Source organism: Parasteatoda tepidariorum, chromosome 4, assembly GCF_982258835.1.
Source record: "Parasteatoda tepidariorum strain Cologne lab strain chromosome 4, Ptep-v5.0, whole genome shotgun sequence".
Lineage (NCBI taxonomy): Eukaryota > Metazoa > Arthropoda > Arachnida > Araneae > Theridiidae > Parasteatoda > Parasteatoda tepidariorum.
In genome coordinates, this window is record NC_141758.1 from 8,357,165 (window position 1) to 8,373,201 (window position 16,037).

At 30.9% G+C, this 16,037-nt stretch overlaps 1 protein-coding gene across 2 annotated transcripts in view; it reads left to right on the forward strand.

Annotated features, from left to right (window-relative positions):
- Window positions 1-16,037, forward strand: part of LOC122270104 (calcitonin gene-related peptide type 1 receptor-like) — a 264,250-nt gene that overhangs the window by 110,705 nt on the left and 137,508 nt on the right. For both annotated transcript variants that reach the window (XM_087160598.1, XM_087160597.1), the window contains exon 3: window positions 13,394-13,587. In XM_087160598.1, the coding sequence (XP_087016724.1) occupies window positions 13,394-13,587 (194 nt within the window). The remainder of the gene's footprint in view (window positions 1-13,393; window positions 13,588-16,037) is intronic.

Genomic DNA, 16,037 nt, shown 5'->3' on the forward strand with positions numbered 1-16,037 from the left:
TTTAAAAGATAGGGAAACTAAATTTTTTTTAAGTATTTTAAATAATTAATTATTTATCGCTATTCATTTCTTATATCACTTAAATCATTATTAGATTTATATTAGTACTTTCTTATTGATAATGAAACAACTTGAAAAAAATATATAATAATGATACCGCTTTTTAAGTTAAACTTTATGTGACTATAGTATTGCTATCAGCTCTGTATTGTTGGGACAACGGGAAGGACAGCTGGAATAATTTAAAAAAGCTGGCTTGTTGGCTGGCAAAATTGTAAGTTAAGGAGGAATGCAAGAACCCACGGACAAATTAAAAGTGGTAGAAACTCTTTTCTCTAATATTTATTGATTATCTCTTGAACCTCTTCATGACGGGCGAGTCATACATGCCTTCTCAGGGTGAGGATAATCAGGGTAAAAAAGATAAAACTGGTAACCAAACTATTTTAATAGTAATTTATTTGTGGGCGGGGTAATAATAGTTTACTTTATTTAATTCATCGCTACTTAGTTCGAATTAAAAATTGTACAGTTATGCTTTTAACACACAAGGATTGGATGCGTTAGATTTAAAGTTAAAGCAAAAATAGGTCGTGTCAAATTAGCTGTGCCCAAATTTAAGCTTCCGCTTTTTATTTTTTACTATTCTGATTCCGTAGGACTATATTTATGCCTCGTCCGTTCCTAAAAGTTAAAACAATCTATTGTCACTACCCCTATGGCTTAAATCCTAAATTATTCATATTTAAATTCAAAACATTTATAACATTCCCTTTCATTACTAAGCTGAAAAAAGCATTCTGTAAAAAAGTGCTAATTTTTATCTTTAATTGACTTTTTCAGTTTTAAAAATCTTCCTTTTTTTTTAGTCACCCTGGGGATGCAGCTTAGCTTCCCTCAAAGCATGTTTTGTAATTTTGATGCAGGAAATTTTAAATGTGCGTTTTATTTTGTTTATTATAAATATCTTTATTTTGTAAATATCTTATATTTGGTAATAAGTGGATATTGATAAATAAGTGGTTTTAATAAATATCTTTAAACTTGGAGGCTTAAATCAACTTGGATTATATTTGCTTAGCTAAGAATCGAAAATGTAAGCACATATTTTGTTGCCACTCGAAAACTTTTCTCCCAAATTGAAGCAAGTTATAGCCTCCCTGTTATACTTAAGAAGCTTTTTTATCCCGTATTTATAAAACAAATGTTTCTTCGGACAAATTAATACCCAAGATTTTTTTTATCAAAAACCTCTGTGATGTTATTACCAAAGATATCTGTAAATTTCTCTACTCCCACAGCCTCCTGTACAGTTCCTCCTTTTTTTTCGAGGGAAATGAGGATGTTTTGAGGAGAATAGAATTGAATTTTTTTACAGGCAAGGGAGGCAATGTTTCCTATGTATTTTTTACTCTCAATCGAATGAGAATGTACACGAGTCATTAGACTGAATTATATAAAAAGTACTATACCTGATATGACATAGTATACTTCTTACTTTGCTGTTTGAAGTCTATCTGAATATGTAAGGTACACTTTCTGAGGAAATTTTTAATATTCAATTCAAAGAGATATAATTTGAGTTGATGGAAAATTGAGGTAAATAAATAATAAATTCTTGCCGATTTTTGATTGGAGGAGCTTTCAAAGACCCGCAAAATGTATACTGCAAAATAAATTTAATTATTCACTTTAACTGACAGCTAATTAATAGCCATGCTACTACTTAGTTGTCCGATTTTATTTTGTAATTAGTATATTAGTTTTTTTATAATTAGTTTTTTTTTGTTCTTTGTTGTATGAGCTCGCCTACGACAGGATGTAATTCGAAAGTTCTTATTCATTTAGTATAAGAATTCTTCATGTAAGAAAGTGTTCTAAACGTAAAAAAAAGTATTGAAAATTATATAGTTTTGGAAATTAATCAACGAAATAAAAGATGATCCATGTCCAATAGAGTACATTATTATATACTAAGTGAACAAATTAATATGACCATTAGACACTTTTATGCAAAATGAGCAATCGCGTCACAGTGTTGCCGCTTAAGGGGGAGATAGCTACAAAAAGTTAATGCCAGGTAAGTGAACCATCAATTGCGTCTTATGCGCGGAGATATGGGGCAAAAACTGAGTTAACTGAGTTTGAACGCAGGCTGATTAAATGTTGGCCAGTCTTTGGCAATGTTTTTACAAGTCAACTTAGCGCGAAACTGGTGCATATTTTGTCCCGTGAATTGGTTTCCACGGAGTGTCTGGAAGTGTCTCAAGATGTTAAAATATAACTTCTGCTAATGCTACGAAAAATCAAAAGTATTCGAATTATTTGCGAGGTTGATTGTCCAGCCCAGGATTTAACTCGAGTCATAAAAATTTAAAATTAGAATGGGTGATTTTGTTAGGGCGTTACTTTGATAACCGAAGAATGAAGTTACACTATAATTCAGTCATAATTACAGACTAGTCTTAACATCAACAACAAAAATAAAATATAATTATAACAAATATTTCTTTTTCATTCGCTGGCTTTTAAGGACAGGATTTCCTTCTAACCTACAAGCTCCAAAACTAATTTTCTCACTGCTCTACTCATGCGCAGATTGGTGACGCATTCTCTGTCAGTTACAGTTACGGAGAAGATATCAAACCTAACGTCGCCAAGGTTCGGAAAGCCAATTTTTCTTTTAAAAAAATGAAAAATAATGCCTTGCAGGGAGCATTGAAAAATATTTCCAAACTTTTTCTTCCTTTTTATGCTGTGGATGATTTTTTTTAAAAGAAATAGTACCCATATAATAATAATAACATTCCCCATACTAGTTAATAACTTTCCCATATCACACAGTTTTTTCATTTCATTTCTGTCGAAAGAAATTTGAAATAAAACTAAATTCTCTTCGCAGTAGTGTAGTTTTGTTTTGACCATTTAGCAGTTTGTATATTTTCTCTGAAAAACACTTATTCTTTCAAACATTATAAGAAAATTTTGTTCAGATTCCTGAAATAATTCCAGAGACGTAAATTTTTTTAAACTAAATGCAAAAAAATTAAATAGCTCATTATTTTAAGTAGCTATTCTTTTCCCAGTTTGTTACTGCTTATAAGTTACATAAATTATTACACTCGGGAAATTTGTATTGTTTTCGGTTGCATGAGATTTTTGTACTTATATTTCCCCGTCACTGCAATCGATTTCTCTCTAAAAGCTAAAGTTTTTATGCAATTCAACAATATATTCCTAACCAGGATTTTCCAAAATTCACTTGAATCAGTACTGGATCACATGCAACTTCTTAGGCGCCCTCAAAACAAAATACTCCGTAAAATCACCTGTGCCAGATGGTTCATTAGAAACTCAAACATCCACAAAGATCTCAAAATCCCGACTCTCTCTCTCAGCATATTTACAAATTTAATGCAGATTTTTATGACAAAGCTATCAACTGCAATGCAGCTAACTTCACTGAAATATTTAAATTTGAAAACTTTAAAAAAGACAAAAACCTTAGACCAATAGCTGCACACTTCACCTCTGACGCCTCGTACCGAAACTATAACATAAGTAAAAATCTCCAACTCTAACATCAATAGTTCATAGCAATAGTTCAAAACATCAACAGATTACAATCTCAACTGCTTCAACTACAATACCAAACTTGAAATCTGAACCTAGTACCTAATGTTGACAATAGATTCACAGCCATCTTTTCTATAGCCTTGAAATTCAAACCTGTTACCTCATGTGGACAATACATACACAGCCATCTTTACTATAGCAAGTTGCTTAGAATTATTTTCACTTTCTTTTCAGTTAAACAAGCTAGGTGCTTGCTTTACAATATCAGTCACCCCAGAGACTCTGTATACAAACTGCTTTCATTTTCTAATTTTACTGTAATTTCACGATGAATGGGATATGGGTCTTCTGCGCGGCCCAGGTGCCCAGCTTTTGTTAAATAAAGTAAGTAAGTCTTAGGCGCCCAGATCCAAAAGCAAGACAAGACAACACATGTGTTACTTAACCGTAATATATGATATCAAATACAACTTCACTGTAGATGACAATTTTTAAAAGTAGGCGTGATTATTCTCATTATAACCATTTTACTATTCAATTGCAGCCAGTTTAATAAAATTTTGCAGAAAGTCGAGCAGTTGCCCTCCCTGCAGATAATAGGACTGCCAACTTTCAACACATTTTTAAAAATTTATTCTAGTGGTAGCTAAGCTTATGTTCTAATACAGTATTCCTTTTAACTAACTTTTCACACCAAAAAATGTGAGAGCTTTGGTTTTTAAAAGTCTACTACTCTATGAAATATTTTGAATAAAACGTAGAAGTTGTCATCCGTGCAATACTTGGTAATGATTTTCACATTTTCATTTATGCTGGAGTTGTTTCAAACAAAATTACAAGGCTACGGAGCTGAACATTGGTAGTCATAAACTCAAAATTTTGTCGGTAGTTCAACAATGGTTATAAAATAAACTTATTTATAGGGTTCATTGGCACCTAAAAAAGCAGGAAAATGTGGTCTTAATATTAACATAACTTATATTGTTTATAGCTTTTTGAATATTTTATTTTCTCCAAATAAATATATATAGATTTGAAAGGTGGGTGAAATGAAATTTCAATTTGATAGTAAAAGCTAATATTAAGAAATTTTTATTCAAATTGATACCAGTTGCAAACCGTACAAACCGTACTTAAAACACGATAGGATAGTTAACTGGTTCTCTTCATGCGTATTAAGAATATAGAAGTGTTCATTAACCCTTTCGCGCCGACTGTCTCAAATACGTGACAGCATGAAACTGTATCAATCAGGATAAAAAGATAAAACTGGTAATCAAAGTAATTCTTTAGCAGTTTATTTGTGGGCGGAGTTATAATTGTTTGATTTATTTAATTCACCATTACTTTGTTCAAAATAAAACTATTTAGTTATACTTTGAACTAACATTGATTATATATATGATTAAACTAACAATAATTAAAGAAAAAGCAAAGTAAGTCTGTCAAATTAGCAACGACTACATTTAAGTTACCGCTTTTTATTTAATTACAACTTGATTCTGATTTTGTACGAATGCTTTTCTGAATCACCCGTCCCCAAGGGGTTAAAGCAAGAATCAAGTAAAACAGTGTTTCCCAAAGTGTGGTACGCGTACCCCCAGGGGTACGGGAACAGTTTAGTGGGGGTACGAGCTCTTATGCGAAATATCTTGTAACAAATGAAAATTTCAAAAAGATATTTTTAAAAACAAAACTAGCCATGAAAATTTACTATTACGTATTTTTCTATTGGCTATTTTTTGCAGAGTTAACAGTTAATAATTAATGGTGTCAACAACCAGTTGCGGTTTTACACTTTTGTGCAATTTTTTTATGGTAAAAAATAAATTCATTTTTTTATTAGTGGTACACAGCGTTACGAAAAATTTAGAGAGGGTACACAAAAGTCATGAATTTGGGAAACACTGAAATAGGAATACAAAAATTTTGCGATCACGTTTAATATAAAAATAAAATCTTACGGAAAATCCAAAAGAATTGCCAGGTTGTATTAATCACGAATTGTTTGCTACCTTCTTCTAAGCTAAAACGGAATTGTTTTCGCTATTAGTTTTCTTTTTCGCATAAGCTGCAAATCTTTATTTTTCTATCTCTAAGCTTTCAAGTTGCAGAATTACTTGATGTTTGAAATAATCATTTTTTTTAAATAAAACGAAACCATAGATTTTTCTTTTGAAAATTGTTTTGTATGTTGTATTTTCTAGATACGACATAGTTTGAGACGCATTACATCGTAAAGACAGAATATGTTTAAAATTGGAAGGATTTATTATTTGATGCAAAAATAGAACCAAAGTGATACATATGTAAATAATGGGCACTAAAAAATAACGAAAAGATTTTGCCCCTAGTTGAAATTCCTTTTATCTTTATTGTAGTTAAAATTCTTATAAATATTCATTACATTTAACTAGGGTAGCCAACTTACTACGCTTTTGGAGAAAATTTCCTCTAGTTTTACTGTATTCTAAGTTATTATTCTAATGCTGCTGTCGCATAATAATGTTCCTCAGAAATCCAGAGTTCCGTCGAAGAAGGAAAAAGGGTTCCGAGAGTTAGTATTTTTTATAACCCGTGATAAGTTTTGAAACCTCTCATCTATATTATATAAAACGCTAATACGTACGTATGTATGTATCAATAAAACCGATGATATTTCTTTTCTCGCGCTGGCAACAGTTTTCATTTTTAATTGATTGGATTCGACGCGCAAGAGCACGTAGTGAGCATCATATGGCTAATCCATGTTATATAAAACGGTAATACGTTTTAATTGATAGGCTTCGGCGCGCAAGAGCACGTAGTGAGTATCATATGTCTAATCGGGTGAATTCTCACCGAATTATCAAAAAAATTCTCACAAAATTATCTTCATCGAAGCCGATGCGTTACATCCGGCGTTCAGTAGGGGAGAGTGGGGTCAATTGTAACAGGGTACGATTGTAACAGAGCAAAATTTCGAGTGTCGGTTTCTAGATTTGGTTCCTAGGTGGCGCACAAGGTACATTTAACAAATCTACATGTACACCTCTGATGGCAACCATTTTTATGTACTTTTGAAAGAGTTACATCACAAAAGATATTTTCACGCTACGTAAGTACTTTTTTTGGTATTAGAATATTATATTATAACAAAGTAATTTTGTTTAAACAAATAAAAATTAGTAACCGAATATGTAAGTGGGCACCTTAATTAACATTTCAATAAAAAAAAGATTAGTTTTGTTAATTAACTAGCATTGTTTTTAATCAATGAAGCTGAAATGGCGTCTTGGGGACGATTGTAACAATAAGTAAAGGGGCGATTGTAACAGCTGAAAATAAATAATCTTATGTTTACAAGCCATTACTTGACTCTTTAAGAACCACCACTAGTTTCCTATATCATTTATATTATGTTGCATGCGCATTATTTTATTTTTCACCTTTCACAGCATAAATTAAAATTTTTAATCCCTTAAAGTTAAAAGTTTAACCGTTTAGGTCTCTGCTCATTATTATTTTTACTCCTAAAATATCACTACTATTTTGATCAATAAAAAAAATCTATCACAACTATGATAATATGTATAATTAACTATGTTTTAGTTGAATTTATGAACTGTTACAATTGACCCCGCAAGTGGGGATGATTGTAACAAGTGCACGACTGTAAAAAATTGTTAATAACTAATATAATAACATTTAAAATAAGGTATTTATTTTTTTTTCTTGTAGAGGATAGTCTACTTTACTCGACTGTCAATTAATACTATTAATATATTGGATTTTTTGTTAGCTAAAAATAGTTAAGTAAAAAATTTTACAATTGACCCCACTCTCCCCTACTATGTCATATTGTTTTACAACACATGGTTTTAGCCCTCTGGTGGGAAAGACTTTAGAAAAAAACTTACAACAGTTACTTTTCTCAACAACTGAAATTTAGAATAGTGTGATTAAGAAAAATATGCGAACTGTTTGCAATTTCAAATTAATATTGAAATGTACAGGTTTAGAATTTTCTACAGTGAAAAGTTTTCGGAACTTCAGTGTTCAAAAAAGTATACAAAAGCTGGATGTTAAGAACGTATCCAATGAGCGAGTAAAGCGAGCATCGGATTGCGAAGCAATCCGAAATGAACTGTGAAAGCAGTTCCGGGGGTTTGCGAGCACCAGCGAGCAGGGGGCGAAGCCTCCTAGTTATGTTTAAATTCAAACTATAATTCTTAATTTATTTAATATTTCTGGTACCTTCTTAAAATTATTACAAGTAAAATGCCAATAAAATAAAAATGGCAAATTTGAGAAATAAAAAATAAAATAAAAATATATATATATATAATATTTACTATAACAATATATTTAACAAATAATGGAGAAGAAAAGCCTTTATAAAATATTGCATTAGTAAATTCCTATCCCACTTTTGAAATCGAAATAAAATAATTCTTTAATAAAGAAATATGTTTCCATGACAACCATTTTCAACAGCAGCAGTTTTTAGCTCGGAGTAAGTTGGCGTATTTTATTCATCCGTGAATGACCGACATCAAGAGAATGTCGACTTTCACAGGTGAATGTCAACAATCACATAGTCGCTTTGGTGAATGTCCGAAATATTTGTTATATCTGATTTGATATTCATTTATTCGTTGATATTATTATATTTATTCGATATTTTAATATCTGCATACCGGGCAGTGGCACTGAACCTTAAAAAACATTGATGTAGGGCATACCGGGCAATGGCTCTTAACTAAATCTAGTTAATATTTCGGACATTTACCTAAGTGACTATGTGATGGTCAGCATTCACGGGTGGATGTCAACAAAAACCAATGTCTGTCATACAACAAGAACAAATTTATTTCTAGATTAAATATAGAATAAGCACATTTAACTGTCGGACATAAAACCTAATTTAAGGTTATTAATGATAAAATCTTCATTCATTTCATTAAATATTTAAAAAGTAGTTTTAACGTTCACAATTACATTAGTAAACTTTATTTATGAAGTCGGGTTTCCGGCGAAAGAAGGTTGATTATTTAGGGTTACGTAGCTGAAAAAATTGGAAACTACTCACGTAATGTATGATTTTTTGTTTCGTAAATTTTATTGAAGATCATTTTCCACACTACTGCATAAAATTATTCAAAAGTTCACTTCAAGTGCCGTTTTATTTTAATTCTCTCTTGGCGAGGATTTTAAAATTTTGTCAAAATTACCAAGAGATCTGAAAGCTCCAGTTTTTTATTGTCTACATCCTTTATAAATTAATTTTACGAAAACGCCTTGTAGTTGACAGAACTGTATTTAAGACATTCACAACAGCTATTGTGATTGACAACTCTGGAGTTTTCTTCTTCTTCTTCGGAGTTCAAACAATTGAGGGGTGGAAAAGAGTGGGGGGGGGACTTATAGTAAAAGCTAATAAATGAATTGAAAATAATCTTTAAGAAATCGAATTCTGGATAATATATGAAAATATGTAATAAAGGGTAATAAACAGTAAAGGGAGAAAATAAAGAAAATGAAAAAAATTACAGCATTTACAATTAAAGGAAGGACTCTCTGCATAAAATAAATAAAAGTCATAATGGTATTGTTTTTCGATCAATATTTTTGTATCCCTAATTTAAAATTTTTTTCCTGTACTGCTATTATGTTGCGCTTTTATTTCAAGATATAAAACTAAGAGAATTGTTGTTGTTTTTTTCTACTATTATTATAATGTAATTTTGTATTACATTTTAAGATAAAACTAAGAGGCTCCGCCCCCTGCTCGCTAACGCTCGCCAACCCCCGAGAATTGCTACGCAATCCTATGTGGTTCACGCCGTGAACCATGGCTCGCTGCGCTCGCTCGCCAATGAACACAATGTTCTAGCACAAAGACATAATATATTATCATCAAAGACATAGTATTTTATCATCAAAGACATAGTATTGTACTTATGTAGAAGAATTCTACCAATGTTCTTATTGGCTTTTAAAAAAGTATATTAGCTATTTAGATTGTACATGGTGAAAAAATCAAAACATTAGCTAAATAGGAAACATATTAGCAAAATAAATGATCAAATATTGCTTCACTAATATTCTGCATTTTAAAGCGTGAAAATTCAATGCATAAATAAACGCGAAATATAAAAAAAATTCAATGCATTCAATACAAACACTTAAACGTTTTTTAGACGTTTAGGTAGCTCCCAGTAGAAAAATATCAATTCAACAGCGGCCTTTTAAAGCATTCTCACTTCAATTAATTAATTCCTAATTGAGTTTAAATTAAATATTGTCAAGTTTTTAGTGCATGAATCTGAATTGAACAACCTGATAATGCTCACTCTGGTTATTGTTATCTGGTTGCTCACTACGTGCTCTTGCGCGCCGAATCCAATAAATTAAAAATGAAAACTGTTGCTAGCGCGAGAAAAGAAATATCATCGGTTTTATTGATACATACATACATACATACGTACGTATTAGCGTTTTATATAATATAGACTAGTTATGTATAGATATAAAAAAGTCAATTACTTAAAGATTATCTATACTTTATTATTATTTCAGTAATTTATTAAACATTCATGGTCCGTCATTTCAAAATACTGCTTGTTGGTAAAACAACTGATCATTTCACAGATATTTTTTATAATAAAACTTTTTGTAAAATTCAAAAAGTGTTTTAAAAATATGTGCTTATTTTGTGATTTGCAATAGCTGGAGTGAGAAATTTGTAGATTTTTCTGGTATTAAAAGTAGCCCTTTACACTTGGAAGATAATCTTTACACCTTCATTAGTCTAAGAACCATTTTAAAAATTCTATTTTTTTAAAATTAATTAGCTTAAATTTCTCAACCATTGAAACTTTGCTTGGGGTCATGACCTTCGCTTCCCTTCTCTTTTGGCTTTGACCTTGAATTTCACTTAGGGGAGTTTGAAAAGTGTCAAAACGCACACTACTCGTACCAAAAACAATTTCGACACCTAGAATAATAGTTTAAGTAGCTTTATGACCCAAGGATTTTAAATAAATAAGGATATTAGTGGTAGACAGGACTTCTGAATCCAATGCTGTACTTTTAAACTTTTTTTTTAAATTTCTGATTATTATTTTTTTTAGAGAATTTGAAAAATATCATCACTATTTTAATTTTATTTGTGATAGATTTCTTAGAGAGGTGGTCTAATCTTATAAAACCGTTTTGCCATTAATATTTTTGTGCCAATAACATTAATATTCTGTTATAAATTACAGTTAAAGAGATCTGTTAAATGATTTAGAACTTAAACGATCAGCTTCATGCACAATGAGATTGAAGCAAAAATAGTATTTAATATATCCGCCCGTTTGGTAAGCGAAAATATTAAATTACGGTTGTAAACTCATTAAATTTGTTTAAACAGTACGTAATGTTATAACAATGTAAATGTTATTTTAAAAAATGATTACTTTTATTCCCCAATAGATCTAAATATTCATAATACTAATAGGTAATATTATTTGGACTTGGGAAGTGGAGGCACAAGCGTAAGCAAACAGAATTCCTTTTAGTGAATAATTTTAACTTTAATTAAAAAAAACTTTTTTTTTGCCAAGAAACAACAATTTTAGAGAAGCAATAATCGAGGTTGTTGAGTGGTAGCAAACAGGGATCTTAGCCCCTCCATTATTATATATCAGTACATGCTACTGTCTTTATTTTTGCTAATGGATGTAACCACTTTATGTTATTTCTTTGTCTTATGTTGTTTCTCTGCATGGTGAGGGTGTTAAAAATTATTAATAAAAAGTTACACATTAAATGGCCGAAACTATAAAATAGAAAAACATAAGAATTTAGAACAATTATATTTGAAGTATAGGGTAGAAACAAAGCGAGTGTCGCCAGATCCGGCAGAATACGCCAGGTTGAAAACAAAAAATACTTAACTTTAAAAAAGAACCATTACTAGCTCAGGTTTATGCTAAATAAGGAAAATAAAAAACAATAATGACTGGTGAACATTTTACAATGACAAAAACATTTATTTATTAAGCTCCATCACTCACAACAAACACACACTCACAAGAAAATTGAAGCAACATCAGTTGCAGTTAACAAGGGAAACTAGGGAAGTGTGACTCGCCAATTTTGAAATAAACTAGTGGGATGTATGCCTTATGAGGAATAATTTTAGGGGGAAACATTCGTTTCGGCCCATAGAAGGTCCTGTGAGAGATAAAAAATAGTTCAATCTATAGAAAAATCGGTATTTCATTACTTCAATACAGACTATTAGTTATTGCAATTGTCTCATACTCCAATTAATTTTGTGGTACTTTCACGTACTATATAATGCATATTTATTGTCGAAATTGATTTCGAAACTTTTATATATCTGTAGTTTTTCAGAAAAACCTGTTAGTTTAATTTAAAAAAAAAATTACATCAAATGTTTAAAAAATTTTTTTCAAAAAACTTTTTAAATTAGTTGGAGTACGTAACTGCAAATCAATTAATAATTAATTAACAATTAAATAATAATTAATTAACAATTAATTAATAATTAATTTTCTGATTGATTTATTAGTTAGCAAATTAATTAATTATCCAATTAATTACAAATTAATTGGAGTATGAGACAATTACAATAACTAATAGTCTGCATTGAAGTAATAAAATACCGATTTTTCTATATATTGAATTATTTTTTATCGCTCACAGGACATTCTTTGGGCCGAAACTAATTATTCCTCATAAACCCCCCTAAAATTATTCCTCATAAGGCATACATCCCACCAGTTTATTTCAAAATTGGCGAGTCACACTTCCCTAGTTTCCCTTGTAAGTATAAAGGAATCATCATCCCACAGAAGAAGAGAAATTAGTGAAGGAAAAATTGAATGTTTTCCTGATGGCATCACGTTATCCTCTCTTTTTGTGGCAGCTTCTTTGGCGAATAAATGGTTGGCCCGGCAAACAAATGTGCTTCCAATAAGTGTTTAAGATTCTAATTTAAATAAACAAAATTTGGCAAGAAGAGGGAAAACTAAAGATAAAATTGGGTCGGCCAAATAGGTGACGCAGAACGAAAAAGAATGTTCCAGAACCTTCGGTTTTTACCGACAAAGGATTAAAGCTACTTAAAGGTCAGAGATGGACAGCAGGTGTTAACATTATGGAAGCTGTTGACAGTTAAATTATAGTTAGTCTTAAACAGGTGATGAGAGAATTCTCCTGCACAAAAGAGCACAGAGTTATTACCAAGGATACTTGGTTTAAGAGGATACTTGGCTTAAGAAGGTAACAATATAAAAGCAACATCAAAGGAAATCATTCACAAACGGGGAAATACCAGGGGAAAAATCGTGAAATAGAATAAGAATATTGTTATATTTTCTTAATAAGAATTAAACTAAGAATTATTCCACATAGATATTAACCATTCAAAATAAAATTAATATTCTAATAAACAGTTCTTTAAAATATTTAAGCCCAATATTGTGGAAGTAATATATAAAATAAAATAGCTTAGTTGACACACAAACTAAATTGCATTAAATAGGTAGTATTAAATCACAACCATTATTCTTAATTAAAAGTAATTAATTCAACAAAAATACACCATGTTAAATTAACTTAATGATATTGATTGCCAAATATTTAACGTATGTATATTCTTTTGCCAAGGTCATATGTAATAAAATATTTTTATGTTATAAACAAATATTCATATGTGGTACACAATGCCGCACTTTGATTCATAAATACCCCTAAAATGTCTTTTATCTCGTTCTTCCACTTAACTCTTCAAATTTAACATAGTGTTTTAATTTTGCAGTTATGACGAGTACACTGGATTACTAGTGGATCCCTTGACGAATCAATCTTATACTGCTGATCCAGAGAATCTTACTCATCCCGTTTACGAATCATTTCAGTCGGATTTGTTCGCACGGAAATGGATTGCCTGCTGCAGGGCTGCCCTTCACTGTTGCAGGAAGATGCTGTCCGAACCATGGCAATTCGACAACGGTAATTTCACAAATGATTACGCAATCGATGTTTTAAAATTTCAGCGGTCTCTAAATGAATATTGGGTGTCCGAATAATATGGAAACGAACAAATAGTTCGAGAAATGAACATCTAGTTAAAAATCTTGAATTACTTATCTAAAATACAGTCAACGTTCTTTAATACGACTCCGTTATAACTACCCTTCCATTGGAACGAAAACGCTGTGTCAAGAGCTCACTGTTATTTCAATGATTGTTAGACCGTCAACACTGAATTATTCTATCCAATATTACGACCGAAATTTAGTCATTTGATTCAGAAAACGTTACAAAGAAAGCCTTTAAGTCTCAAGATATATTTTATTTTCCAACCGTCGTTGAACAACCGACCCAAATTTTGAGTATACGACTACCAACGTTCAACTCCGTAGCTTTTTCATTTTGAATCGAATTCAGAAGACAAGGGAACTTCTAGATTAAGTATTGGGTGCAATATATCTTCGTGGAGGACTTTTTGATGGAGCTAACCCGAATTTGCGTTACATGGAGCGGAAAATCACTGAAAGCCTGAAGGCAAGGGGACTCTAACCCATGATCCGTCCACCCCTGAGGATATTTTTAATATCAGCACTGTGTTCGGTGCAAGCCATCGCTGGGATTCGAATCCGGTTCACCTCATTGGAAGGCCTTGGAACGCTCATTGGAACGCTCTATCCCCTGAGCCACCACTGCTCTATGAGCAATATCAAAGAAATGCAGGCATCGCAATATTGATTCCTCAGGGCTTGCTCTTATAAGACCCATATTGATCCCAACTGGGACCAAGATAAAATTATTGCTCGGGTTGTGAAATGTACTTATAATGAAATAATTCCAATACTGTTCCCGGTTCGCTCCGATCACAGTGCAGGCAGTAATATATTCCCATAGGCAACGAGTTTTAAGCTAGAATCCCCTTGTCGTTCGCCAAACCGAGGCAGATATTCGGGGTTTTCCTCTCCGTATAATGAAAAGACGGGTTAATTTCGTCAAAAATTCCTCCGTGAAGGGGAGTTTTCCTAACGCATGATCCAGAAGTCCCATTATCTTCAGAGTGCAAATCTACAGCGTTGAACTTAGACAGCCGTAAACCTAAAACGGATCGATTGTTCAATACCGGTTATAAAATAAAAATATATTGGACAAATGATAAAGTGACAAAAGTTAAAATTTCTTAATCTTTCAAATCGAGATAATTGTCTGTCAGGAGCAAATAATATATTCCTTTATCTTACATTATCGTTATTTCGAGATTAATTTTCAAATAATTCTAATGAAAATATTTAATGTAAAATTTCGCCACTATTTAAAGGAAAAGATATGTGTAGCATTTCATAAACAAAACCATAATTAAAATTAAATTTGTTTTATACGATGAAATGAAATTACCTTTTAAAATAAAATGTTCTGCATTTTAAGTATTAATAATATATTTCATTAGGTGAAATATCATTCTAATGAAACTACTAAATACCTAATATTTCATTTCTTAATATTGTCAGAAATTTAAAAAACATTGAATCCATAAAAAAATTAATTTTCGTTTAAAAACAAGTTCCATATTTATACTGTATTAGGTTTTCGAGAACAAAACATCATTTTACTCATCCTCGCTCTTAAACTCAAAAAATTTAATTAAAGTTCCTCGCTTTTCAAATATCAATGTCGCAAATAAAGACTATAGAGATTTAATCCGTGTAAGTTATTCTACACTTTATTTATTTATTTTTTTAGAAAATGATTGTTTTAAAGCATCCAATTTTTAAGTAATAAATTCTTAAATATTTTTAATGAGATTTTTTCGACAGTGCCTGAGAAATTAGTAATTATTATCGTAGAACCATTATTTTATTATTAATTACATATGCAATTGAAAATTTCTTGGAACATTATGCATTTTATATAAATTTAAAACGTACTCTTAAAATGTTAAATTAGCACCCAAAACTATATTTAATCAGCGAATAATTGTTTCTATATAGCTTGATTTAGTAGTATATCAATTATCCACTCTGTTCACTTTGAAATAAAACATAGGACAACATAAGGATTTAAATTTGCATTTCTGGAAATTTCTTCTTTCCCTGCTAGAGGCACTTTCCTTTTACGAATTGGCTGTTCGTGCACATTTGAACTGTTGTTATTTATCTAAATAATCATAATTCAATGCTTTCTAATAATAGCTGCCAAAAATTGCAATCAGATGGATATAGAAATATCTGTTTTATCTCAATTGACTGTTTTAATTGCAAGCTCTGAAAACTAACTGCCTGATCAATAAATTACAACCAACATAAATAAATAAATTACAACAAAACATTGAATTATTCATTAATTTGTATTCTGATTTTTAAAAATAATAAGTAATAGGCGTAGAATATTAGGATAGTTTAGATACCAGATGAGATGTAATTTCCGTTCATGGATTG